This window comes from Calidris pugnax, unplaced genomic scaffold (assembly GCF_001431845.1).
Source record: "Calidris pugnax isolate Ruff unplaced genomic scaffold, ASM143184v1 scaffold68, whole genome shotgun sequence".
In the NCBI taxonomy this organism is placed as follows: domain Eukaryota; kingdom Metazoa; phylum Chordata; class Aves; order Charadriiformes; family Scolopacidae; genus Calidris; species Calidris pugnax.
Window position 1 is genome coordinate 2,517,776 of NW_015090921.1, and position 27,702 is coordinate 2,545,477.

The following is a 27,702-nucleotide window of genomic DNA, read 5'->3' on the forward strand; positions in this document are numbered from 1 at the left end:
GCATTTAAAATTGATTCATACTAAAACTAAATGAATGTTATGTTATCAGCTCGCTTCAGAAATTCAGCCTATAGGAGAGAGTCGTATGTATGGAGTCATGTCTATACTGACAGCACTTTGAAGAACCAGGCTGTTAGAGTATTCCATCTGGCTTCTCGTAACTTCACATAGCTGCTTCAAAAAAGGGTCGTGTTCTACATTTTGCTTGGAAAAAAGCAGTAAAAGTGGAAATTGGTAGGAGTTAAAGGGCTCCCCTGTTCCTGGCTTGACTTCTGATCGTGTGTGTCCTAAATAAGAGTGCCCTAAAACAGGCTCCATAACCCACTTGCCTTGATTTATGAATGTGCTAAGTCTATTTTAAGTATTGCATAAATCACTAACCTTATTCTTTAGGTTATTTGAGATTTAGGAGACTCCCAAAATTCTCATCAATGAATTGTAGCTGGTACAAAGTGCTTTTAAAGATACCCTGTATCCCTTTCTATTATTTTTTTTTAATGATGGTAGATAAGTGTAGGAGCTGATTTGGTGATTTTTGCAGCTGATAAATCACTAAAACTGATTTCTTCTGCATCTTAAACTTATCAAACAACGAATAAAAATAGAGATTTTTGAAGCTGGTGGTGTAGAAGCTTTTTCCTTTCATGTGAAGGGTGAATTGTAATCTTCTGACCCCTCTTTAGGATTATTCTTAAATCTTGTTCTTACTACAGAATAACGTTCGTGCTGCTGCACTAGCAACTGTGAATGCCTGGGCTGAACAAACTGGCATGAAAGAGTGGTTGGAAGGGGAAGACCTGTCTGCGGAGCTCAAAAAGGAAAATCCTTTCCTAAGGCAAGAGGTAGGCTTCTGTTAAGTGAATCTCTCCTTATGTGTGTCTAATTAAAATAATCTGACTTCCTATGGACTGTGGTTATTGATGCAGGCTGAAATCACACACGGCTGCTATTACATGAGCAAACAAGTAGCTGTGTCTTCATACTGACATAAAATTGTTACATCTCAAAAGGCTAATAACGAGCTTTCTTCCTGCCTGGCAGCTTTCATACAGATTTCACTACCTCTGAAATGACCAGCATTTCAAGAGCTAGTGTGTTTTCCCTCAAATTAACCACATGGTAATGAAGATCAGAACTGAAGCGGAGGCATTAATATGTTTGAGGCTGATAAAGTGCAGCTGAAATTCTGATGTTACTTCTTTTAAAAGGAAGAAACAACCCATGCAGGCTTAAGAGACCAGGCTTCCAAGTTTTAAGATAGCTGCCTATTAACATACTGTACTTAATTTTAAAAAATCTTTTGATTACTGGCAGGAAAAGTGATGTTAGTTAAAAATATTGGTCTTAACAAAGTTTGGGGTGGGGTTTTTTCCTACTTATATGGAGATATATGAAGGACTACTATTCTCTTGTGGCCTGATGGAGCACTGTGAACGCTTCTTCTAAAATTTTTATTTTAAAACTTTCTTTCAGCTTCTTGGTTGGTTGGCTGAGAAGCTGCCTACCCTGCGTTCTGTCCCTTCTGACCTGCTCTTGTGCGTGCCTCACCTGTACTCCTGCCTTGAAGATCGGAACGGGGATGTGCGTAAGAAGGCGCAGGATGCCCTGCCCTTCTTCATGATGCATCTTGGCTTTGAGAAGATGGCGAAAGCCACCGGCAAGCTGAAGGTATTCCTGGCACAAAGATTGGATAATGTGGCCTTGAAGGAGTGGATGTTAACAAGTCACACTCAGAATCTCGTGATAGGCTGTCTTGAGTCATGTAAGCTTGTCTGCATTATTTTCAGAGGGGCTGAAAATAGTATGAGGAGGCTGTGAGTTAAAGCTTTCTCTGCTTCAGGAAGACTACAGCCACCACAGGTTTATCACTTCAGGAGCCTGACATTTATTCACTCTGCTTTTCTTCTGAAAAAAATCTTCTGTACCAATTGCTGTCCAGCTGTGTGCCTTTGAACACATGCTTTGAGATAGTCCAAATTGCTAGAAGCTATCTTATGGACCCTTGAGTGCTGAATCTCTGTTAGGACACTCCATTAATGTCCCAGGACTGCTCACCTAGAACAGACTGCTGGTTCACATGTTTCCTATAGGTCTTGCAGAAGAAACTTTATGGAAGGGTGTTCTATCTTTGAACAGAAATGTCTGGAAATGTTGATGTTTTGAGAGAAGTGTCCAGGAACATGCTAAACAGTGAATAGTTTGAAACAAACTACTGTTATTTTCCTTGTCTGTGGCATGTATTATTAATTAGTATTGCTAATCTTTCCAAATTTTTCAATTCTTTTTCCCCCTACTCTGTTCTCTAGCCAACTTCCAAAGACCAGGTACTGGCCATGCTTGAGAAAGCCAAAGCCAACATGCCAGCCAAACCAGCTCCTCCTGCCAAAGCATCTTCCAGAGCAGTAGGGGGAGCAGCTCCAGCCAAATTCCAGCCTGCATCAGGTAACCTCTCTTACATTCTGTGAAATGACTGAGAAAAGGGTGGGTTTTGAAGCTTTTTAACATCCCAGGAGAAGAATTCAACGTAGTTAGGGTTACCCACAGCCATGTGATCTAGTGAGTCGTTCTGCAGTTCTGGTCTTACTTGCACTTGAGTCAACTTCCAACGTAGGAGGCTTTTTCTTTTCCACACAACCATCTGTCAGCTGCTCTTTGAAAATATTTGCTTGGTATTGAAGCTAAAGCCCATGGACTAGAGGGAGGGCAGGTTTGGTAATACTAATCTGATTTTAACATTACACTTTTAAAAATGTTTTCAAATTAATTTTTATCTGGACTGTTTCCTCAGTATAGTTCCCTGTGGGGCTACAGCTCCCGTGGGGCTGACACAAAGGAGTAGGTAGCGGGATTAGGAGACAGTTGAAGTGATTTGAAGAGCAGTCAGCTCAAACCAGGTGCAACTACTGCTCTAGAGATTAGGCTGCACAGTATATGTGTGTGCACATTTTCAAATTGTTTTGACAATGGCAAATTTGCTAACGTATTATGATTTTAATCATGAAAACTTTATATGCTACATGGATTTGAAAGAACTTTTCGTGCATCTAAAATCCTCGGATCTGTGTGATAAGAGTATTGCATCCATGAACAGTTTTTCTTCTGTCTTAAGAACGGAAAACTCTGCTGTCCTAAAATGAGCTTGTTGGTAGTTAGAAATGATGTCTTGTTTCTCCAGCACTTGCTGAAGATTCAGGGTCTAATACCATGGAATCCAAGCCTGATGCTAAAAAAGCCAAAGCAGGAGGACCCTCCTCTAAAGCTAAGGTATGTTGATTTCATTTTCTATCAGATCAGTTCCATGAAGTTAATAGCTGTAGTTGGTTTAATGTGTTATACGTAGAAGAGCATAGCTCTTGCTAGGGACTGCTTTTACTGAGAATCTTTATGCTTGTCTGAGTTCTGAAGTGACAAGTGTTCCTCTATCACTTACTTAACACGACTTAATGCAGCCTTGTGAGCAGCTCAGTCCATATTCTAAATCTGTTCGGCCTCCTTGATTTCATGCTGCTGAGAATTCATTCTTACTATCACAGTTCCAATGTTATACTTAAAACAGCAATTTTGAACCCACGTGTCAGAAGAAATTAATCTCTCCTTTACAGTATAAAGGGTAAAAAGTTCTCAATCACAAGGGCAAAAAGGGAAGGAAGATGTTTAAATGCATAATAATAATAATCTGAACTAATTACATTTGGATTTGTGGTTAGGTTTTTCTGCTGTTTTGTGTTACAGTAATTTTTTTGCTATGAAGTTTAAAGTTCATCCTATGTGTATAACTAAATAGAAAAAAATAAAACCACAAAATGTTCTACAGTTCTGTTGTCTAAAGTAGTGCTGTAGGAAGACCCGTTGATGTAGATCCAGGAATGAAGGGAACAAACCTTGAGGGATGTTGTGGATTTGCCTAAGCCGATGTGTTCTGTCAAAACTGTGATGCTGGAGTTAATGACTTTGCTGTGAACTCATTAAAAGGTTTGGAATGGTATCTCTTTAAGAGTTAATAACAACAAAGCCTTTTCTGTGGCTTATTTACAGCAGGCAGATGTTAATAGTGGTATGTCCAAGGGCAATGCCAGCCTGTCCAAAGCCAGTACAACCCTCAGTAAAGGCAGTACCAGTGTGACAAAACCCAAATCTCTCAAACAGGTACCACGCCGGGTGGTAGGGATGTGTGTGGGTGACTAGCACACTGGTTGAGAGCCATGTGTCCTACTTCACAGGGTACTACTGCGCACGCTATCATGGATATTGCTTCCACAGCAGCAGAGCACATACTTTTAAAATCCTACTCAACATTATTTTTCCAGCTTCTCCCTGGCTCTTATACACATAAGCAGCATGAGGCTGGCTGGTATCTAATGCTTGCAATTGCTGGGATGGAGGCATCTGTGTGTCTTGTGTTGCCTGTTAATACCTGGCTTTTTTCAGGGTGTACAGGGGAAGAAAGTGCTGAGCAAGCCGAATTTGAAGGAAGATGATGATAAGTCGGGTCCTATTTTCATCATAGTCCCAAATGGGAAAGAACAGAGGATGAAAGATGAGAAAGGTCTGAAGGTGAGAAAAATCTGAATGTGTCCACAAGTTTTGAAGGAGTGTAACTTTAACTCTTTCTTTTGGTTTTTAATTTAGAATCGTCCATGCTATGGCATGAAAGAAAGTATGAGTCTCTGTCTGTCCCTTGGACTGATTATCTAGTTCTTCAGTTGACTTTCACCAATATCTCGTTTACTGTGGTGTTTCTCTTCTGATTTCCAAATTTTGTGCATTTATACACTCTCAATGAAAGCCAAAGGCCTTTTTACAACTTCCAAGAGACGGTCTTCATTGTGAAGTACCACCAAGTTTTTATCTAAAACCAGCTAATTTCAGAGTTCTAGGATACATTGTAAATACTTTAATATGCTTATTTTGAACAGCCCTGCTTATCAAGCTTGTCTTCTGTAGGGAAATCTATTACTTAAAACATTCATTTTGTCTGTAACTTGCTAGTAAATAGGCCTATCTATATCTTAAAAACAACCACTTTAAGGCCTAAAGAAAATTACTCCACATAGGGAAAACTTTGATACAGGCCAAGGTGAGCAAACACCATTGAATTTTTCCCATTACTTGCTAATAACGAGAAGACTTTGAAAACTAACTCTGAAGCAGAACTAAAAGGGATGCATTTTGCAAATTCTATCAGGAAGAAAAGGTTTTGCTTGGTCTGAGTTACAAATGCTGCCTTTTACAGGTGTTGAAGTGGAATTTCACTACTCCCCGTGATGAATATATTGAGCAGCTAAAAACTCAGATGTCCAGCTGTGTGGCCAAATGGCTACAGGATGAGATGTTTCATGCAGACTTCCAGCACCACAACAAAGCACTGGCTGTTATGATTGAGGTAAGTTTGGATCTGTGGTAGTAGATGACAATTGTATAGAATTATTCTCTGTTGTCAAAGATTTTGCTTGAATTAAAATCAAAGAGGAATTCTCTGAGGAGCCAGGGGTCTTTGTTCTGTGATGTTGAAACCTTAACATCTATAGAAATAATTTTGAGGAGTTAAGAAGTTGGTATTAATATTTCTGGGGAGAAGAGAAAATTTCCTCACTTTTCTTAGAATCTCAGAAAGCTGTATAAGTTAAAAGTTGGTATTTATTGATTCTAGGAATCAACCAATAAATGTAGACCATCTTATCAGGTGTAGATTTTCCTGTTCTTTCTTGGACAGTGTGTTTCAGTTTGCATAACTTCCTTTTCCTATTTTTTTTCCTTTACTTTCACTTCAAGCACTTGGAGAGTGAAAAAGATGGAGTCATCAGCTGCCTGGATCTGATCTTAAAATGGCTTACCCTGAGGTTCTTTGATACCAACACAAGTGTTCTGATGAAAACACTTGAATACCTCAAGTTGCTTTTCAGTTTGCTGAGTCAAGAAGAGTATCACCTTACTGAAAACGAAGCATCCTCTTTCATCCCATACCTTATCCTAAAGGTACGGTTCACTCTGTAGAAACTGCCCTTATTTTGCATGAGGAATGTAGCAGGATACCATCAAACACTGCAATATGTTCATTCCAAGTACATTGTGAATGGTGTTAAATCTCTTTTGCCAAGTAACAAGTGAATAGGATGAGAGAAAAATGGCCTTGTGTTGTGCCAGGGGAGGTTTAGGTTGGATGTTAGGAGAAATTTTTTAACCAAAAGGTTTGTCAAGCATTGGAACAGGCTGCCTGGGGAAGTGGTGGAGTCACCATCCCTGGAGGTATTTAAAAGACGGGTAGACGTGGCTCTTAGGGACATAGTTTAGTGGTGGACTTGGTAGTCTTAGATTAACAGTTGGATTCTATGATCTACAGGGCCTTTTCTGACCTAAGTGATTCTATGATTCTATATTGCATATTTGCCTTCAAAAGCCATTTACCAAAAAGGATTTTGGCATTGAGACTATTTTTGCCTTTCCTAACTTTATTTATGGGCAGTATGGTGAGACCATTTAAAATATTATTTCTTCTCCTCTTTGTTTTTGACTTTTCCACTAGGTAGGAGAACCGAAAGATGTCATCCGCAAGGATGTGCGTGCCATTCTGAACAGGATGTGTCTTGTCTATCCAGCCAGCAAGATGTTCACTTTCATCATGGAGGGGACAAAATCTAAAAACTCAAAACAGCGTGCAGGTGGGAAATGGCACGATGAGCTGGGAGATTGCAAAGTGCTTGAAATTGCTTTGTTTTGCGTGTTGAAAACCCCAGCATCGTAGCATTTGGTGGAATGTGAGATTTGCTTATATATAGCATTTTATACAAATGCTTCTAAGTGTTTAAAGGATCAGATTTTAAGGTAGTATCATCTTGCTTTTTATTTTTGGTGTCTTTGTGTCTTCCAAAGATGAGCAATCTGCTAAATTGCTATTAGCATTAAGATTATGAGTCTCCTTTGTGTAGGCTTGTTGTCTTAGTGAAACAGTACTGGGGAGAACAGTGACAATGCTGTTGTCCAAGTGCCTAATGGAAGCAGTTAATCTGATCAAGACTTAGGAAGGAAATGTCTCTATGCTGTACATCACTCTCAACTTTATTATAGAAATTATTTGCGGTGTTATTTGGTATTGATAGTTCAAATAACTCCTTAGTCACCTTGGGAATATCTCATGCTGCTATAAACAGAAAGTTAAATTATATACATAATACAGCATATATTTGAAGGGTATAGGGATGACTTAGAGCTTTTAAATACTGTGTGAAGCAGTCAGAACCTTCTAATTTACTATTCACCCTATAAATCACCTGGACTATATCTATCAGCATTGAGATTGACACTTGCCTACGGTGAACGTTCAAGTTGTGCAAGCAACACAGAAATTGGGGAGGGCTCTCTTCCCAGCAGCTTTAAACTTGAATGTGCCTGCACCATTTTTTTTCCTTTAGAATGCCTGGAAGAGCTTGGATGTCTGGTTGAATCGTACGGCATGAACGTGTGCCAGCCAAGTCCAGGAAAAGCCTTAAAAGAAATGGCAACTCATATTGGGGACAGGGACAACACCGTGCGCAATGCTGCACTGAACACCATTGTCACCGTCTACAATGTTCATGGCGACCAAGTGTTCAAGCTGATTGGGAATGTGAGTGAAACTGGAAACCAGCTTTTCTTACTTTTTTCCAAAATCCTTACGCTTTTGAAGGGGTTTATCACTATTTTGCTCGTGATTGATCATGGTACATCTTGCCGTTGGTGTCAAGAGCATTTTGTAGTGTTGAAAATAACTTGCTACACCATAGATCCTCTAAAAGTTAGGTGGTTAATTCCTGGCTGTGGGATATATAACCTGTGCTCATGAATGAAAAACTAAATTAGAAGAAATGAGCGAAGTGCTGGCTTCCATGGGAATTAAATGGTTAATAAAGAGTAACTTGTGTTATTTGTACAGTTGACTATAATTCTTGTGATTTATAATGATATCTAGATAACTTCCTGGTAATGTTTCTCGCAGCCCTTAAACTGATTGCAGTATGATAGATATGTTAATGCCTGTTCTAGTTTTTTGTTGTGTTACATGACAAAGTACATACGAGCTATTGGAGGGATATTTTGGGGGCTGCAACGAGTAGGGAAGCAAGGCTGGCTGTTGGGTTTTTCTTCTTTTCAAATTTCTGAAATTTTGAAACTTAATTCTCATTGAGATGGTTACCACAGAAAATAGGAGTCACGTTAACGTTGCATTTTCATTAACATTTTAGGTTCCCATCTTAACTATTGTTCAGAGTGCAATCTCCCCCCTCCTCAGTGTTGCATAGTCCATTTGCTTTGGGATTTTCAAGGTTAAGAAAGGAACTGTAACACGGCAGGGTCTAATACCATGGAATCCAAGCCTGATGCTAAAAAAGCCAAAGCAGGAGGACCCTCCTCTAAAGCTAAGGTATGTTGATTTCATTTTCTATCAGATCAGTTCCATGAAGTTAATAGCTGTAGTTGGTTTAATGTGTTATACGTAGAAGAGCATAGCTCTTGCTAGGGACTGCTTTTACTGAGAATCTTTATGCTTGTCTGAGTTCTGAAGTGACAAGTGTTCCTCTATCACTTAAGACAACTTAATGCAGTTTTGTGAGCAGCTCAGTCCATATTCTAAATCTGTTTGGCCTCCTTGATTTCATGCTGCTGAGAATTCATTCTTACCATCGCAGTTCCAATATTATACTTTAAACAGCAATTTTGAACCCATGTGTCAGAAGAAATTAATCTCTCCTTTACAGTATAAAGGGTAAAAAGTTCTCAATCACAAGGGCAAAAAGGGAAGGAAGATGTTTAAATGCATAATAATAATAATCTGAACTAATTACATTTGGATTTGTGGTTAGGTTTTTCTGCTGTTTTGTGTTACAGTAATTTTTTTGCTATGAAGTTTAAAGTTCATCCTATGTGTATAACTAAATAGAAAAAAATAAAACCACAAAATGTTCTACAGTTCTGTTGTCTAAAGTAGTGCTGTAGGAAGACCCGTTGATGTAGATCCAGGAATGAAGGGAACAAACCTTGAGGGATGTTGTGGATTTGCCTAAGCCGATGTGTTCTGTCAAAACTGTGATGCTGGAGTTAATGACTTTGCTGTGAACTCATTAAAAGGTTTGGAATGGTATCTCTTTAAGAGTTAATAACAACAAAGCCTTTTCTGTGGCTTATTTACAGCAGGCAGATGTTAATAGTGGTATGTCCAAGGGCAATGCCAGCCTGTCCAAAGCCAGTACAACCCTCAGTAAAGGCAGTACCAGTGTGACAAAACCCAAATCTCTCAAACAGGTACCACGCCGGGTGGTAGGGATGTGTGTGGGTGACTAGCACACTGGTTGAGAGCCATGTGTCCTACTTCACAGGGTACTACTGCGCACGCTATCATGGATATTGCTTCCACAGCAGCAGAGCACATACTTTTAAAATCCTAATCAACATTATTTTTCCAGCTTCTCTCTGGCTCTTATACACATAAGCAGCATGAGGCTGGCTGGTATCTAATGCTTGCAATTGCTGGGATGGAGGCATCTGTGTGTCTTGTGTTGCCTGTTAATACCTGGCTTTTTTCAGGGTGTACAGGGGAAGAAAGTGCTGAGCAAGCCGAATTTGAAGGAAGATGATGATAAGTCGGGTCCTATTTTCATCATAGTCCCAAATGGGAAAGAACAGAGGATGAAAGATGAGAAAGGTCTGAAGGTGAGAAAAATCTGAATGTGTCCACAAGTTTTGAAGGAGTGTAACTTTAACTCTTTCTTTTGGTTTTTAATTTAGAATCGTCCATGCTATGGCATGAAAGAAAGTATGAGTCTCTGTCTGTCCCTTGGACTGATTATCTAGTTCTTCAGTTGACTTTCACCAATATCTCGTTTACTGTGGTGTTTCTCTTCTGATTTCCAAATTTTGTGCATTTATACACTCTCAATGAAAGCCAAAGGCCTTTTTACAACTTCCAAGAGACGGTCTTCATTGTGAAGTACCACCAAGTTTTTATCTAAAACCAGCTAATTTCAGAGTTCTAGGATACATTGTAAATACTTTAATATGCTTATTTTGAACAGCCCTGCTTATCAAGCTTGTCTTCTGTAGGGAAATCTATTACTTAAAACATTCATTTTGTCTGTAACTTGCTAGTAAATAGGCCTATTACATGCTTATTTTGAACCTGCTTATCAAGCTTGTTCTTCTGTAGGGAAATCTATTACTTAAGTAACATGCATGTTGTCTGTAACTTGCTAGTAAATAGGCCTATCTATATCTTAAAAACAACCACTTTAAGGCCTAAAGAAAATTACTCCACATAGGGAAAACTTTGATACAGGCCAAGGTGAGCAAACACCGATATCTTAAAAACAACCACTTTAATTAAGGCCTAAAGAAAATTACTCCACATAGGGAAAACTTTGATACAGGCCAAGGTGAGCAAACACCATTGAATTTTTCCCATTACTTGCTAATAACGAGAAGACTTTGAAAACTAACTCTGAAGCAGAACTAAAAGGGATGCATTTTGCAAATTCTATCAGGAAGAAAAGGTTTTGCTTGGTCTGAGTTACAAATGCTGCCTTTTACAGGTGTTGAAGTGGAATTTCACTACTCCCCGTGACGAATATATTGAGCAGCTAAAAACTCAGATGTCCAGCTGTGTGGCCAAATGGCTACAGGATGAGATGTTTCATGCAGACTTCCAGCACCACAACAAAGCTCTGGCTGTTATGATTGAGGTAAGTTAGGATCTGTGGTAGTAGACAACAATTGTATAGAATTATTCTCTGTTGTCAAAGATTTTGCTTGAATTAAAATCAAAGAGGAATTCTCTGAGGAGCCAGGGGTCTTTGTTCTGTGATGTTGAAACCTTAACATCTATAGAAATAATTTTGAGGAGTTAAGAAGTTGGTATTAATATTTCTGGGGAGAAGAGAAAATTTCCTCACTTTTCTTAGAATCTCAGAAAGCTGTATAAGTTAAAAGTTGGTATTTATTGATTCTAGGAATCAACCAATAAATGTAGACCATCTTATCAGGTGTAGATTTTCCTGTTCTTTCTTGGACAGTGTGTTTCAGTTTGCATAACTTCCTTTTCCTATTTTTTTTCCTTTACTTTCACTTCAAGCACTTGGAGAGTGAAAAAGATGGAGTCATCAGCTGCCTGGATCTGATCTTAAAATGGCTTACCCTGAGGTTCTTTGATACCAACACAAGTGTTCTGATGAAAACACTTGAATACCTCAAGTTGCTTTTCAGTTTGCTGAGTCAAGAAGAGTATCACCTTACTGAAAACGAAGCATCCTCTTTCATCCCATACCTTATCCTAAAGGTACGGTTCACTCTGTAGAAACTGCCCTTATTTTGCATGAGGAATGTAGCAGGATACCATCAAACACTGCAATATGTTCATTCCAAGTACATTGTGAATGGTGTTAAATCTCTTTTGCCAAGTAACAAGTGAATAGGATGAGAGAAAAATGGCCTTGTGTTGTGCCAGGGGAGGTTTAGGTTGGATGTTAGGAGAAATTTTTTAACCAAAAGGTTTGTCAAGCATTGGAACAGGCTGCCTGGGGAAGTGGTGGAGTCACCATCCCTGGAGGTATTTAAAAGACGGGTAGACGTGGCTCTTAGGGACATAGTTTAGTGGTGGACTTGGTAGTCTTAGATTAACAGTTGGATTCTATGATCTACAGGGCCTTTTCTGACCTAAGTGATTCTATGATTCTATATTGCATATTTGCCTTCAAAAGCCATTTACCAAAAAGGATTTTGGCATTGAGACTATTTTTGCCTTTCCTAACTTTATTTATGGGCAGTATGGTGAGACCATTTAAAATATTATTTCTTCTCCTCTTTGTTTTTGACTTTTCCACTAGGTAGGAGAACCGAAAGATGTCATCCGCAAGGATGTGCGTGCCATTCTGAACAGGATGTGTCTTGTCTATCCAGCCAGCAAGATGTTCACTTTCATCATGGAGGGGACAAAATCTAAAAACTCAAAACAGCGTGCAGGTGGGAAATGGCACGATGAGCTGGGAGATTGCAAAGTGCTTGAAATTGCTTTGTTTTGCGTGTTGAAAACCCCAGCATCGTAGCATTTGGTGGAATGTGAGATTTGCTTATATATAGCATTTTATACAAATGCTTCTAAGTGTTTAAAGGATCAGATTTTAAGGTAGTATCATCTTGCTTTTTATTTTTGGTGTCTTTGTGTCTTCCAAAGATGAGCAATCTGCTAAATTGCTATTAGCATTAAGATTATGAGTCTCCTTTGTGTAGGCTTGTTGTCTTAGTGAAACAGTACTGGGGAGAACAGTGACAATGCTGTTGTCCAAGTGCCTAATGGAAGCAGTTAATCTGATCAAGACTTAGGAAGGAAATGTCTCTATGCTGTACATCACTCTCAACTTTATTATAGAAATTATTTGCGGTGTTATTTGGTATTGATAGTTCAAATAACTCCTTAGTCACCTTGGGAATATCTCATGCTGCTATAAACAAAGTTAAATTATATACATAATACAGCATATATTTGAAGGGTATAGGGATGACTTAGAGCTTTTAAATACTGTGTGAAGCAGTCAGAACCTTCTAATTTACTATTCACCCTATAAATCACCTGGACTATATCTATCAGCATTGAGATTGACACTTGTCTACAGTGAATGTTCAAGTTGTGCAAGCAACACAGAAACTGGGGAGGGCTTTCTTCCCAGCAGCTTTAAACTTGAATGTGCCTGTACCATTTTTTTTCCTTTAGAATGCCTGGAAGAGCTTGGATGTCTGGTTGAATCGTACGGCATGAACGTGTGCCAGCCAAGTCCAGGAAAAGCCTTAAAAGAAATGGCAACTCATATTGGGGACAGGGACAACACCGTGCGCAATGCTGCACTGAACACCATTGTCACCGTCTACAATGTTCATGGCGACCAAGTGTTCAAGCTGATTGGGAATGTGAGTGAAACTGGAAACCAGCTTTTCTTACTTTTTTCCAAAATCCTTACGCTTTTGAAGGCGGCGACCAAGTGTTCAAGCTGATTGGAAACGTGAGTGAAACTGGAAATGAGCTTTTCTTTTTTCCAAAATCCTTACGCTTTTGAAGGGGTTTATCACTATTTTGCTCGTGATTGATCATGGTACATCTTGCCGTTGGTGTCAAGAGCATTTTGTAGTGTTGAAAATAACTTGCTACACCATAGATCCTCTAAAAGTTAGGTGGTTAATTCCTGGCTGTGGGATATATAACCTGTGCTCATGAATGAAAAACTAAATTAGAAGAAATGAGCGAAGTGCTGGCTTCCATGGGAATTAAATTGTTTATAAAGAGTAACTTGAGTCAACTGTACAAATAACACTTGTGATTTATAATGATATCTAGATAACTTCCTGGTAATGTTTCTCGCAGCCCTTAAACTGATTGCAGTATGATAGATATGTTAATGCCTGCTCTAATTTTTTGTTGTGTTACGTGACAAAGTACATACAAGCTATTGGAGGGATATTTTGGGGGCTGCAATTCCTGGTAATGTTTCTCGCAGCCCTTAAACTGATTGCAGTATGATAGATATGTTAATGCCTGCTCTAATTTTTTGTTGTGTTACGTGACAAAGTACATACAAGCTATTGGAGGGATATTTTGGGGGCTGCAACGAGTAGGGAAGCAAGGCTGGCTGTTGGGTTTTTCTTCTTTTCAAATTTCTGAAATTTTGAAACTTAATTCTCATTGAGATGGTTACCACAGAAAATAGGAGTCATGTTAATGTTGCATTGTCATTAACATTTTAGGTTCCCATCTTAACTATTGTTCAGAGTGCAATCTCCCCCCTCCTCAGTGTTGCATAGTCCATTTGCTTTGGGATTTTCAAGGTTAAGAAAGGAACTGTAACACGGGAGCCATTCAGCACCTTCTAACCATGGCTTTCTGAACTTCAGTATGGTCTATCTAGTCCCAAAATGCGTGGCTTTTCAGGAAGGTTTCAAAATTGTAGGGAAGCTGGAGAGTACTTCCCACAAAATTGTTATGGCTGCTTTTGAAATAGGAGTCATGTTAATGTTGCATTGTCATTAACATTTTAGGTTCCCATCTTAACTATTGTTCAGAGTGCAATCTCCCCCCTCCTCAGTGTTGCATAGTCCATTTGCTTTGGGATTTTCAAGGTTAAGAAAGGAACTGTAACACGGGAGCCATTCAGCACCTTCTAACCATGGCTTTCTGAACTTCAGTATGGTCTATCTAGTCCCAAAATGCGTGGCTTTTCAGGAAGGTTTCAAAATTGTAGGGAAGCTGGAGAGTACTTCCCACAAAATTGTTATGGCTGCTTTTGTTCAGATGTAGTTATTGTAACCTTCAGGCCTGTAGGTAAGCAGATAAACATGATTCTTTTCCCTATGTGAGTTAAAGTTTTTCCAGTTGGCTTACCTTGTGTTCAGGGTGAATTATGGGTCAACTGTTAGGAGGACCATGGCTTCTGTGGCAGGGTCTGTAGTGTTAAAGCATTGCCTGGGCTCCTCATAGGGGGTATCACATGTGAGGTGGGGATTTTTTGTGTTGTTTAAGCAACAATTAGAAACACATGGGTAGTACCATAGTTTAAATTCAAGATGACTTGTTTCTTGGAAGTGATGTAGGCCAGAAATAGCTGTATTCAGTACTACAGTTTGTTGACATGGGTTAATTAGTTTCTGAAGTAGCACCTACCAGTCCAGAGTAGCTCTATTAGATGGCTGTTAGATGATAGTATTGACAGTTCCTACCTGTGGTATTGGAGAATTTCAGCCTGCAGTAATAAATTATATGCTTCCTGTGAGTGAGCAAGATTTCTAAAATCCATACAACTCAAATTCAGTGGAGGTGTTGTGTGTTACAGCTTTCTGATAAAGACATGAGCATGCTGGAGGAAAGAATAAAGCGGTCAGCCAAGAGGCCATCCGCCGCCCCGGTGAGACAGGTGGAGGAGAAACCTCAGCGTACTCAAAACATCAACGCTAACGCCAGCATGCTGAGGAAGGGACCAGCTGAGGACATGTCCTCCAAACTCAAGTATGTAATGATACTTCATGGTCTGAAACCTGCATAGTTCATGTGCCAATATCATGTGTGGCGATGTTATTTTTAGTTCTTCTATCATCATCTTTTGCATGTTGTGAAAATTGGCCAAATAATGTAAAACAAAATATCTGAAAACTTGTTTTGTCTTGTCTGTCTTGAAATCTTTCTAAATGGTCTTGTGCCTTTTTTCACTGCTTCTCCATGGACAGAATTATGTATCGCACTTATAGGATGTAAGTACTGCCCACTAACTCCTTGGTAGCAAGGCTCTTGTATTTTTCAGTTTCTATCCTGGTTATCCCTTCTGAGGATGGTGACAGGTTTGCTGTGGCCAGTTCTAGGTTATTTACAGGTCTTTGACTTAATGAAAAGAATGACACCAAAAATACATGTTTCTGCCCAGGTGACTACAGATCAGACTGCAGGCAGACATGGCACTTCCACATTAGGCAGCTGTTAAATATATTGGGAGAACTTCCTATTTGTTATATTAAGCTTGGTGTTGATTGGACCCTGTTCTTTCCTTGTTAGGGCAGACATACAGCACAGAACTGGGTGAGAATGTAGAGCCTGGGGCAACAGTACAAGAAACAAAAAGCTCAGAAGCAGTATTCTTTGCTACCTGCTCATTATCTTGGAGTAGAAGTCCCTGTTAAGAACTATTTATTAGAACATTTCCTTGAAAAAGCTAATATACAGCACAAATCATGCGAGATGCTGGGAGCCCTGGGTTCAGATGAGCTTGGGGTTGCTATGTACATCTGCATCCTAGCCAGCATTTAAAAAAATTAATCCACTCACAAACTTTTAGTGCTATATTCCATTAATGCTACTTTAAACTGTGCTAGATACCTCTCAGAATGAACCAGTGCACAGCATACCAATCAATGCGGGGTCAGGGTCTCATGGTGGGTTAGAAGAGAAATTAGGAAGGCAGATAACGAGCAGCTGCTCTTCTGGCCTATAAAAGCTTGTTTTGCTAATAGCTAGGGGAAAGGGGAAAGACAAAGGGGGTTATTAAGGGATCATGCGAGATGCTGGGAGCCCTGGGTTCAGATGAGCTTGGGGTTGCTATGTACATCTGCATCCTAGCCAGCATTTAAAAAAATTAATCCACTCACAAACTTTTAGTGCTATATTCCATTAATGCTACTTTAAACTGTGCTAGATACCTCTCAGAATGAACCAGTGCACAGCATACCAATCAATGCGGGGTCAGGGTCTCATGGTGGGTTAGAAGAGAAATTAGGAAGGCAGATAACGAGCAGCTGCTCTTCTGGCCTATAAAAGCTTGTTTTGCTAATAGCTAGGGGAAAGGGGAAAGACAAAGGGGGTTATTAAGGGGCTTGAGTAAAATCAGAACTTCAAAATCTGTGCTATTCTATGATGAGAGTTTTAGGGCTACCAGTGGATGCTAGTGCTGCTACTTTTGCTTCTTGTGTCTATATAATAAACACCTCTCTCCTGGTTTCTGTAGCCAAAATCGCAACATGGGCAGTCACTCTGAGACGGCGCACACAGTTACACGGGAGTTTCAGCTGGACCTTGATGAAATTGAGAACGACAATGGTGCTGTCAGATGTGAGATGCCAGCACTTGTACAGCACAAACTAGATGAAATCTTTGAGCCAGTCTTGATTCCTGAGCCCAAGTGAGTCCAATTTTAACTCCTAAGTTAAACCGATAGGGCTGCTTAAAAACTAATTTGGGAAGCTGAATTGACCATGCTATTTTCTACATTCAAACTTTTTTACACAAGAAGGTAGTGTCAGCTCATTTCAAGAGAGATGTCCAAGCGACAGTCTGTACTGTTCTGGAATCTGGAGAGTAGTTATTTCTAATGAAAAACCTGAATTCTGCTTATGTGGTGTTTGGTTTTTTGTGGGTTTTTTTATAGTAAAAGGATCTTGAGTTTGTAAATGCATCAAGTAGTACAATAGCTGTGTTAAAAGGAATGATTCCTTCTTTGAGAATTCCCCATGAAGAATGAAATCCTTTTCGTTGTCTCTAAACAGTCATTGAAATGTAGGAGTGCAATGTAAATTTGAGCTATCTCTCCAAAGAGTAATGAGTCCTGTTTTTTTTCAACTGTTTAGGATCCGGTCTGTGTCCCCGCACTTCGATGACATGCACAGTAGCGTAGCCTCTACTATCAACTTTGTCATTTCCCAAGTAGCCAGTGGTGATATAAATACAAGCATCAAGGGTCTGGCACAGGTAAGAGAATTAAGGTAGCAACTAATCACACTATACTAAGCTATTTGTCTGCGAGGGTGATGAGTTGCACTGCAGTGGAGTAATCGTGTCGGGTGACACGGACTCCTCAGAATCTCCCTGATGACAAAACTAAGTGCACAGGGGCCATCTGACTCGCAATAGCAATAGAAACTCCATTTGGGTGATGTAGAACAGATGCTTAACGCAGAAACACTAAAGGAAAAATAGTGTGTTTCTTGTTTTGGTCAACTATCTGTGCTACAAATTTGAAAAAGCCAGTTAAGCCAGTGAGGCTTAACTTTTAAACGTAAACTGTTTTAGAGAACCTAACCAAAAGATTGGTCTTGCCTCATAGTTTTTACGTGTTTCTAGTGTGGCTTTAACTACTTAAAATTATTTTAACCAGAAGATTTCATAAAGCTATTAATTCCAGAATTCATAATGCAGTATTTCGTGTTCTTATTTGTGTACAGGGTAGGATTGCAGCTCTAAAAGATCATTTGGTTGTATTGGGATTAGGAATAGAAGTCTATGGCTACTGACTTCAGGTGAAAGCTTGGAATATAAGTGCTTTGGCAAATAGGTTGGTCAGGGCAAGACCTTTATTATGGACAAGTTTCAAAATTTTAGTTATTTTGCACTGTTTGCATTATGTTGACATGGGTGCGTTGTTTTTAAATCGTAGATTGATGAGGTCCTCAGACAGGAATACAAAGTAGAAGTTATGTCTGGCCACATCGACCAATTCCTAATAGCCACCTTCATGCAGCTTCGGCTGATCTACAACACGCACATGGCAGATGAGAAGCTGGACAAAGATGAGATAGTCAGGCTTTACAGCTGTATTATTGGGAGCATGATCACGGTAAGGCTTTGACCTAAAAGTGAAGGTGAAGAGCGAGTAATTTCTGTGCAGAAGTTGAAAGAAAATAGAATGTCTGTCCATATTTAACCTGTACTGAGGCTACCTTACTGTTGAGTCTTAGTTATGAAGGTTTGTTGCTAATTGTTTGCTTGCAAATGCACCTTTTGAGAGGGAGTGGGGAATGAGAAATTGGAAGAGGGGAAAAAGCTCTATTTGTTGTTTCTACAAAATACAGCCACTCTAATATTGAGCTCTGTTTTAATATTCCTTATCTTTTGAGTGCTTAGTTGGTAGCCTAACTGTTTTCAGAAGTTACAGTAGAAACAACTTTTCTCCTTGTTGCATTTTTATTATTTTGGGGTGGGTATGTCAAATGATTTGACAGTGTAGTCTCAAGAAATTGCTGTATTAAAGCACTTTGTGTAGGGGAAGCTTATAATACTGTCTTCAATTTGTAGCTATTTCAGATAGAGAGTCTGGCTCGAGAGGCCTCCACCGGTGTGCTGAAGGACCTAATGCATGGTCTTATTACATTATTGCTGGATTCTCGGGTTGAAGACCTTGACAAAGGTGTGCAGGTCATCCGATCGGTGAACCTCTTGGTACTGAAAGTTCTGGAAAAGTCTGACCAGACCAACATGTTGAGGTATGTAATGAAAATTGCACAATTACTACTCTCTTCACCTGTTCTGTGTGTTAACTCGAGTGGCCAAGGTTGTTTCTTAGTCATTCTATAAGCAAGGAATGTCTTCTATAGCATCATTCAGCTGGCTAATGAAGAATTATTACTGATGGTCAGTGGTGATCAGGATTTGACTGGAGACAGGCTGAAAGAACCAGTTTAGTAAGATTCTGTATGCTTTGTAGTTTGGCAGATTGCCTCCAAAACTCTCTTGTTTTTTCACTAAAAAGAAAGAACTATTACACCACATGACATCAACTCCTGGACTAACCCCAGTCTCTGCTGTGGTATCCTGTGGGGACTTAGCATCTCTCTTTTTGTGTGTGTGCAGTACTTTTCCTGTGTAACTATTATAAACTTTTGAGCATCTCTTTGTGTGTGTGTAGTACTTTTCCTGTGTAACTATTATAAACTTATTCCTTCTAGTGCTCTGCTTGTTTTGCTTCAAGACAGTCTGCTAGCAACAGCCAGCTCTCCTAAGTTTTCAGAACTTGTCATGAAGGTGAGCCTGTAGTAGAGGTTTTGAACTTATTTGGTTTATCTGAAGCAACTCAGCTGAAAGAACAGATATATTTAAAAAAAAATTGGTGACCACAACTTGATGTATTTCTTATAACTCTTACGAAATTATAATCTTATAATTAGATGTTATAGAGACTTTGTGTTTGCCAGGAGGGAGCTTAAAAATTATAATCTTATAATTAGGTATTATATAGAGAGACTTTGTGTTTGCCAGGAGGGAGCTTAACACCTGCTATTGGTTTACAGAGGCTTGTGTGTGCTGATACAAACGCCCTACAGAGTGTGTAGCTTATTTACTCAGGCACAGCACTGTGCCATCCATTGAATCGGTCTCAGGCTGGAGCTGGCTTGTAGTTTTGTCATTTCTAAGGGCAGGCAGAGTGAACATGCAAATATCTGTGTTTAAAACATCAGTGCAATATTTTGTTTTTTATAATATGATGCTGTTTTGTAACTGATATGATTTAGAGCCAGGTTAGGCGTTGAGGTTAAACCTAAAGACCTTGTGCTGTGTGTGAGCATAATAGCATATATATAACCTATATATATGGGACTTCTGGGACTGCTGCTGGGACTGATTCACACAAAGGATTCAGTCTCCTGTTATTGGCAGAGAAGTCAGTGCTACTTTTATGCATCAGCTCTAAAGAAGACCCTGGGTACAGCACAGCCAGTTCCAAGGAGAAAGCATGTACCAGTGCAGATATAACTTGACCAGACAAACACAGCCTGTATGTGGTAGTGAAATGCCCTGATGATAGTTTTGTCATCTCTCCTTATATAATATAATGCTTGTTCCTTGAGTTGTCTTGTTTAAGTCAGCCCTTTCCTTCCAGTGTCTGTGGAGAATGGTGCGTGTGGCAGAGAAGTCAGTGCTACTTTTATGCATCAGCTCTAAAGAAGACCCTGGGTACAGCACAGCCAGTTCCAAGGAGAAAGCATGTACCAGTGCAGATATAACTTGACCAGACAAACACAGCCTGTATGTGGTAGCAGTGAAATGGCTCGATGATAGTTTTGTGTCATCTCTCCTTATATAATATAATGCTTGTTCCTTGAGTTGTCTTGCCCTCTCCTTCCAGTGTCTGTGGAGAATGGTGCGTGTTCTTCCGGAAAACATCAATAGCATCAATCTGGATCGGATTCTCCTGGATGTCCACATTTTCTTGAAGGCCTTTCCCAAAGAGAAGCTGAAGCAATGTAAGAATTCAGTTCCTATGAGGACACTGAAGACTCTGCTTCACTCCCTGTGCAAGCTGAAAGGGCCCAAGGTTAGAGAAGTCATGAGTCATGTGTTCTTAAATTGGATGTTCATGTAATCCCTAAAGCACTTCCCTCATCCTTTTTTTTTTTTTCCCTTTTTAGATCTTGGATCATTTAACAATGATAGAGAACAAAAATGAGTCGGACCTGGAGGCTTACCTGTACAGAACACTGAAATACTCCATGGACCAGAGTGGAAGCAAAGCTGATAAGGATACAGAAAAAGGGGCTTCTTCCATAGTAAGTAACGGAAATATGTTGGTTTACACATTAATTTTGTGACTGTGGAATATGAAGTAGTAATTGCTTTTCCATCATGCAGCTAGTGTTGGAAATGCTCTTCTAGTTTCACTTTTATGGCTGTTCTGGGAGCTTGGAGTGTGTTTCTGTTGCTACTTATATATTCTCTGCGTACTCCAGAATGAAGTGCTCTCCAGGACATCCAGGTGTGCAGTGCAGGTTTTATGCTGCCTGCTACTGCATTTGATCTACTAAAAGTTAACCATACCCAAAAGAGGTTTTAAACATGGGCTTCTCTGGAGTCCTACAGCTCGATGATGTCCTTACTCTCATTCTGTAAACAAGTGGCTATGTAAAAACCTAATTGCTTCAAGATTTTCTTCATCTTGGAAGCTCTGTCCAGCTGGAAGGTCTGAGGGCACTCTACCTTTATTTAACTTCTTTCATTTTTATTCACTTTGTTTTAGAAATCTCTCTTTCTTTCTTTATTAATTTAGGAGGAAAAGGCTTCGAAGGCCAAAGTTAGTGATATTTTGGCAGAAATATTTAAGAAAATTGGCTCCAAGGAGAACACTAAGGAGGTAAGTGCTCCCTTCCTGCAAGGAAGAAGGGGTGATACATTAGGATGGTGTATGCAGCAGTTCTAGTAATGCACAGGAACTCTTCCCTCCCAGGGTTTGGCAGAGCTTTATGAATACAAAAAGAAATATTCCGATGCAGACATCGAGCCCTTCCTGAAAAACTCCTCTCAGTTCTTCCAGAGCTACGTGGAAAGGGGCCTCCGGCTGATAGAAACGGAACGGGAGGGGAAAGGAACCATTGCTGGTTCTACAGGTAAGCCTTATAGCAAGGCTCTTTGGTTTATGAGAAGCAGAGCTTTAAGGAGAGCATTTTATATCCCTTGGTAGAAACTAATATGTGGGCTATGTAAAAACCTAATTGCTTCAAGATTTTCTTCATCTTGGAAGCTCTATTCGGCTAGAAGGTCTGAGGGCACTCTACCTTTATCTAACTTCTTTCATTTTTATTCACTTTGTTTTAGAAGTCTCTCTTTCTTTATTTATTAATTTAGGAGGAAAAGGCTTCGAAGGCCAAAGTTAGCGATATTTTGGCAGAAATATTTAAGAAAATTGGCTCCAAGGAGAACACTAAGGAGGTAAGTGCTCCCTTCCTGCAAGGAAGAAGGCATGATACGTTAGGATGGTGTATGCAGCAGTTCTAGTAATGCACAGGAACTCTTCCCTCCCAGGGTCTGGCAGAGCTTTATGAATACAAAAAGAAATATTCCGATGCAGACATCGAGCCCTTCCTGAAAAACTCCTCTCAGTTCTTCCAGAGCTACGTGGAAAGGGGCCTCCGGCTGATAGAAACGGAACGGGAGGGGAAAGGAACCATTGCTGGTTCTACAGGTAAGCCTTATAGCAAGGCTCTTTGGTTTATGAGAAGCAGAGCTTTAAGGAGAGCATTTTATATCCCTTGGTAGAAACTAATATGTGTAGATATTTATGGATTTCCAAAGCAACTCATATATTTTCTTGGCACTTGTGTTGCTTTGTAAGGCACCATTTGCAGCGACTATGTGTTCTTTACAAAAAGATGTTATAACTATTGTCACAGTAAATGTAGGACACATCTGAAAGGTTTGGTAAACAAGTGGTTCCAATTCCTATCTTCATAGTGTGAACATTAGCCTGTGCTTCATGTCTCTGCTGTCAAGAATTGTTTCTCCAAAGCATCAGTTGGTTTATAACAGCAGCAGCTGGCAGGTTTTTGGTTTACTTCTTGGTTACTAAAATGGTGCAGGAGGGTTTTTGATAGAGTATTGTTTACTGTGGAATTGAAAAGTTTATTTTACACAACTTGATCTGTTTCTATAGTAGTCTTTGATAAATCACAATTTCCAATAAGCTTTTTAATTGAATAAATTAGTGTAAAACACTTGCTTAGGAAGTAATGTCATGGCAGGTAAGCACAAATGAGTATTTCATGCAATATTAGGGAGGGAATGTGACAAATGGTTAGCCAATAGTAAAAACTGATAAGTGAAATTTAAAGGTAATTTTGCCAGATCATGTATTTCACATTTCACAGTGTCCTGTGAGACTTAATCTTTTATTCTATTACTGTTCATTCTCCTATCCCTATATTGTAAATTACTTTGGTAAGACAATGCAAGCTTCTTTCAGAACCTCCTAAATGAGTAAGTAGGACAGAAAATTCTACCTCTCCTCCTAAAAGTCTGTACAGCCAGGAGATGTTAGTTCAACAGTTAAAGGACTATAGTTTCATCTTGCAACTATGCTTTATTTAGGCTAAAGTAGAAACGCTTAACCTTAATTCCTCTTTTATCTATTTTAAATGCCCTTCCAGTATACTAGTGAAAACAAATCCCTGTACCCAGTAAGTCATAGAACTTGCCATTCATTTCAGAATGGAAAGGTTTTTTTCATAATATAAAATCCTTTCCCAGCCTTTTGCTAGGGAAGCTTTAAAAACCTTGCCACATGCCTTCCAGAAATCACTGTTTCAGATGGAAGTGGAAGAAGCACTAACTTTAACCTGAAGAAGAAGTAAAAAGGGGTTACAATCAGTGGTGAGGTCTCCCTGATGGTACTACTGAACTCAGAAAAAGACAGAAGACTTCAAATATTTTCTATCCTTCCAATTGCTGAGTTCTTTCTGGGACATCATGTTTATTGCTGATGCACATCAGCGTCTTTCTCCCCCTCCCACAGTCTTCTCCAGCTGTCAGCCTCTGCACTACTTCTGGAGCTGCTCTATTGGCACTTTCTAAACCTCTCAATTGCTGTTCTTGGTTTTCAATTGTCACTCTTGCAAGGCAATTAAAAGACTGATGTACTTAAACTAGCAAATGCAAATAGCTTGTTAGTTTATAGATTGGTTGATGCTTCATCCATTGCATCTTATTTTAAGTAACTGACTAGACTTGCAGTCTTTAAATCCTTTTAATTTATTTTTTTACTCTTTGCCCCTTTCCCTCATCTAACTTGCAGTCTTTAAATCCTTCTAATTTTTTTTTTTTACTCTTTGCCCCTTTCCCTCATCTTCCAGGAATTTCTTCTCAAATAGAAGGAACGTGTGTTCCTGCTTCTACCCACACTGTGTCTTCATCTATAGGAAACACAAATGGGGAGGAAGTGGGGCCTTCGGTTTACTTGGAAAGATTAAAAATTCTCAGGCAACGTTGTGGCCTTGACAACGCAAAGGTATTGTATTTGACAACACTTGCCAATCCCTGGGGGAGGCATTTCTTTTGTACTTTGTTCTTTAACACCAAAAGCAGATTCCAATCAGAGTTTATGATCGTTCATTATCCTGCATGTCATAATTATTCGCTGCGTGTTACCATGCCTGGTATAGATGCCTTTAAACTCACTACTTGGCTAACTCTGCTGCACTGTGGTACATGCAGGCTGTTCCTACAGCCCTGCAGTTTTCTATCATCCCTTGCCACGTAGTTGAGTCTCAGAAAGGTTCAAATAACTTCTCTGAAGAGTAGCAAAAGAACAGTGAATTGATATTGTAAGTCTTGGGCAAGGTGAATCTTGCCAATCAATCCAAGTTTCCCCATTCCTCCAGAAAATTCATGGGCTGTTGGTGCTGTGCATAGGCATGGACTTTCCTCTTGTGGTGTTGGAATTCAGGCTGTTTAAGAGTGCAGCAGGCCCTCTCAGTAAAACATGGGTCAGCTGTGAATTTTTGATCTTTAAAGACTGTAGTTCCTTTGTGTCCCTACTGACGTCAAGCTAAACATGAGCTACTTCAGTGATGGGAGCTGAGTATTGTAGTTAGCTCTGCATGGTTCTGACTTTGGCATCAGGCTCTGTCGTTCCAGATCACTTGTGTTGTATTGCTCCTTCCCTGTCCTCTGCTTTTAGTGCTTCTTGTGAAGATGAGAAGCCATTGATTATGGTATGTAGTTCTTCCATGGTTTCTTGCTGCTATCTGTCTTAACACTACACTTTCCTCTACTGTAGCAGGAAGACAGACCACCCGTGACATCTCTGCTCTCTAAACCAGCAGTCCCTACAGTTGCATCCTCTACAGATATGCTTCACAGTAAGCTCTCCCAGCTCCGTGAGTCACGGGAGCAGTACCAACATCTGGACCTGGACTCCAATCAGACTCATTCCTCTGGCCTTGGAAATACTCTGGCTTCACCATCTTCTGCAGCAGCTAATATTGATGACTTGAAAAAAAGATTGGAGAGAATAAAAAGCAGTCGCAAATAAAAATGCAAGAGCATCACTGCTTGGGCTGTCTTCAGCTTTAGTTTACTAAACTAGAAGTCTTCATAGTTAAATGGCCTCATTTAGGCCTAATGTATACAAACTGGTTTATGTATAATACAGTGGATTTTGGGGGGTTGAGTCATTGTGGCACAAGTATTTGTACATACTCTGCTTCTCAGTGAGCGTCTCTTTGACAATAGAAGGCTGTCTGTGTATTAGTTTTAGTGTACAGACCTGTAAACAACCATCCTCTTGCTCAGACTAGTTTCTCATAACTTGTTTTTTTTATTTGTAAAGTTGTCTTTAAGATCTTTTCCTAGTTCTTAACTCTTAGAAGATCTTCAGTGATATTGCTTTTAATTTTGTGAATTCTTCTCCATGTATTCCTTGAACTGTTGATTCTGTATGGACACATGGCATGAAGTAACTAATTTAAGTGTCTTTTGTAAATAAAGTTTGCATTAACTATACCAGCCTCTGTAGGAACAGCGGTGACTGCTGGTTAGAGAAGTCACACTCTTTCTGAAAGTTAGTGACTGGGCATCTAGGAACGAAACTAAGCTATTCTTGGCATGAACCTTGGGGTTTGGCTATTTTATAGGGAAGGTGAGTGCATATACATATACACTGTCTGTTGGTGCAGTCCTGAGACTTTGCACTCGTATTTCTATGAGCAGTAGCCCTTTTTTCCTGTAGTTGCTTCTCCTTTTTTGTTTTGGAATATGCTTCCATAATTTCAGAGTAAGTTGAGATTCAGTTTTGCTGAAATGCTTATTTTAAATTATCTAGTCCTTGTGCTGTCTCTCCCCGGTTCAAACCTAGTCCCATCTGTGTACAAATGCTTTCTTAGAAGGCAGCTGCTCCTGTTGATATGGGATAGGTTAGCAGTGATGTACAGTCAGTGGACTCATTTACCTGAACTCATTTGGTTAAGCAGTCTTCCTCGTGCAGTTCTCAAGCACAGGTGGACCTCACCACTACCTTCTTTTTGCTTTTAAACATCTGATGTCAGCAAACCCCACTGTTGTGTATAACTAAGACACCTGGTAGAGCTAGTCTGAGAAGGCTGTAGCCACTCTTTGGTTTTTTCGGTTGGTTTTGGGGGTTTTTTTGGCAAAGGTGTCTTTTTGATTAGCCTTTTCCAGAAGTTACAAGCATGAAGATTAAGACAAATAACATGTGGCCTTTCTAGCTTTTTTCTTTATCTCTGGGGAGGTGGTGTGTGTTCACCTCACTACTGCACATCCGTGTGAGAGCTGGTTGTGAGGCATAAGTTGCACCTCTGTTCCATAGCTAGAACAGTGTTATTAAAGAGTAAGATGGGCAGGGTTAAAATAGCACACTTCTCCTCTCCATTTTAATCTGTTCTGTGTAACTGCTGCTTTTGGTGTGTGCTCTGTGGACCAGCAGTCTCTGCAGTAGGGCTGTTACTGAAACTATCTTGCCTGATTCCAGTAAAAACCTGGCTTTAAATTAGTACCTGCACATCAGATCTCTGCCAGAGCTTCCACAAACGGCTGAAATCTTCCCTTTACAGGACCCCCCTCCTCCCGGGGCTGGGGTTGCAGTTGACAATGATGCTGCTTGGCTGGCGCTTTACGGTGAGTTTGCCCACTGTGACAGCAGGTGACTTGATGAGCCTTCTCCATCCTGTGTTAATTGACATCAGGTGATGCCTTTGCTCCACCACCTCCATTTCGTAGTCGCAGTCTCTCCTAACCCGAAGCGGGCATGCAGTTTCTTGGGGGACAGAGCTGTAGGACAGGTGGAGGTTTCCCCCTTGTTGGTAAGTGCTGAGGTTTTTAGGCACTTCAACTGGGGCTGTTTGTGAATGGTTTGTGTTGAGTGGAACTAGATTTACTGCCACTACCTCTCAAATTACTAGCTGCTTTTTGAAATGTGCTGACATTTACATTAATCCACGTGTTCCTTTACCAGATGTTCTGAAAAGCTATTTGTTAATTAGCTCAGGATGTTCAAACAGCGATGCCTGCAAGCCTGCATACAACTCTTTTAAATGTGAAGCTGAATTGGAAGTGAAGTACAGGAATAATTGAGTAACAGAAGATCTAGTTGCTTACTATGAATAAGTTTTTGCCCTGTGTCTCTGTAGTGTTTGGTTGGACTCGATATCCTGGGAGTTCTGAACTAAAACTTGTGCACATAAATTAATAAAGCCTAATCTTTAGCCCAGACAATATTTAAATAACATTAAACTGCATTTTAAAAATGATTCCTCTGTATTGTTTGTAACAAGTCAGTATTAACAGTAACTTACTCCAGAAACTGTATGGTCCTGGTTACCCTCTTAGAGATGGAATTTCTCACAGGTTATTAGATAGCAGTGAAAGGGTGAGGCTAAAAATTAAGACATTAAAAGGGCTAAACGTTTTTGGTGTTTGATGCCTGTGGTTATCAATGATTTTAAACAGTTGTGGAACTTGAGCTCCTGAGGTTTCTTTCTGTGAGACATTGTTTTTATGCTTTATTTGGGCAATCAAATGGGGCTGTTTTCAAGCTGCTTCCCAAATGAGCCGTCATCAAGGAAGTGGCCAGATAGTAACAGATCAATGGGTTTGTTTGTACCCGGCTAATTTCAGATAGTTACCTCTACTGTGACTCTCTCAACACAGTCACT

At 39.8% G+C, this 27,702-nt stretch overlaps 1 protein-coding gene across 1 annotated transcript in view; it reads left to right on the top strand.

Moving 5' to 3' along the window:
* The window catches only part of CKAP5 (cytoskeleton associated protein 5), an 85,070-nt gene extending 57,773 nt beyond the window's left edge, over positions 1-27,297 (top strand). The window contains exons 24-45 of the mRNA XM_014950304.1: positions 714-842; positions 1,474-1,668; positions 2,307-2,442; positions 3,176-3,264; positions 4,429-4,554; positions 5,234-5,383; positions 5,773-5,976; positions 6,524-6,659; positions 7,410-7,603; positions 14,841-15,013; positions 15,232-15,255; positions 16,500-16,673; positions 17,119-17,239; positions 17,925-18,104; positions 18,563-18,750; positions 19,213-19,288; positions 20,391-20,579; positions 20,674-20,811; positions 21,309-21,392; positions 21,486-21,645; positions 23,884-24,038; positions 24,810-27,297. Coding sequence (XP_014805790.1) covers positions 714-842; positions 1,474-1,668; positions 2,307-2,442; positions 3,176-3,264; positions 4,429-4,554; positions 5,234-5,383; positions 5,773-5,976; positions 6,524-6,659; positions 7,410-7,603; positions 14,841-15,013; positions 15,232-15,255; positions 16,500-16,673; positions 17,119-17,239; positions 17,925-18,104; positions 18,563-18,750; positions 19,213-19,288; positions 20,391-20,579; positions 20,674-20,811; positions 21,309-21,392; positions 21,486-21,645; positions 23,884-24,038; positions 24,810-25,064 — 3,276 coding nt within the window. The 3' untranslated portion in view covers positions 25,065-27,297. The remainder of the gene's footprint in view (positions 1-713; positions 843-1,473; positions 1,669-2,306; positions 2,443-3,175; positions 3,265-4,428; positions 4,555-5,233; positions 5,384-5,772; positions 5,977-6,523; positions 6,660-7,409; positions 7,604-14,840; positions 15,014-15,231; positions 15,256-16,499; positions 16,674-17,118; positions 17,240-17,924; positions 18,105-18,562; positions 18,751-19,212; positions 19,289-20,390; positions 20,580-20,673; positions 20,812-21,308; positions 21,393-21,485; positions 21,646-23,883; positions 24,039-24,809) is intronic.
* The last annotated feature ends 405 nt before the right edge of the window (positions 27,298-27,702 follow it).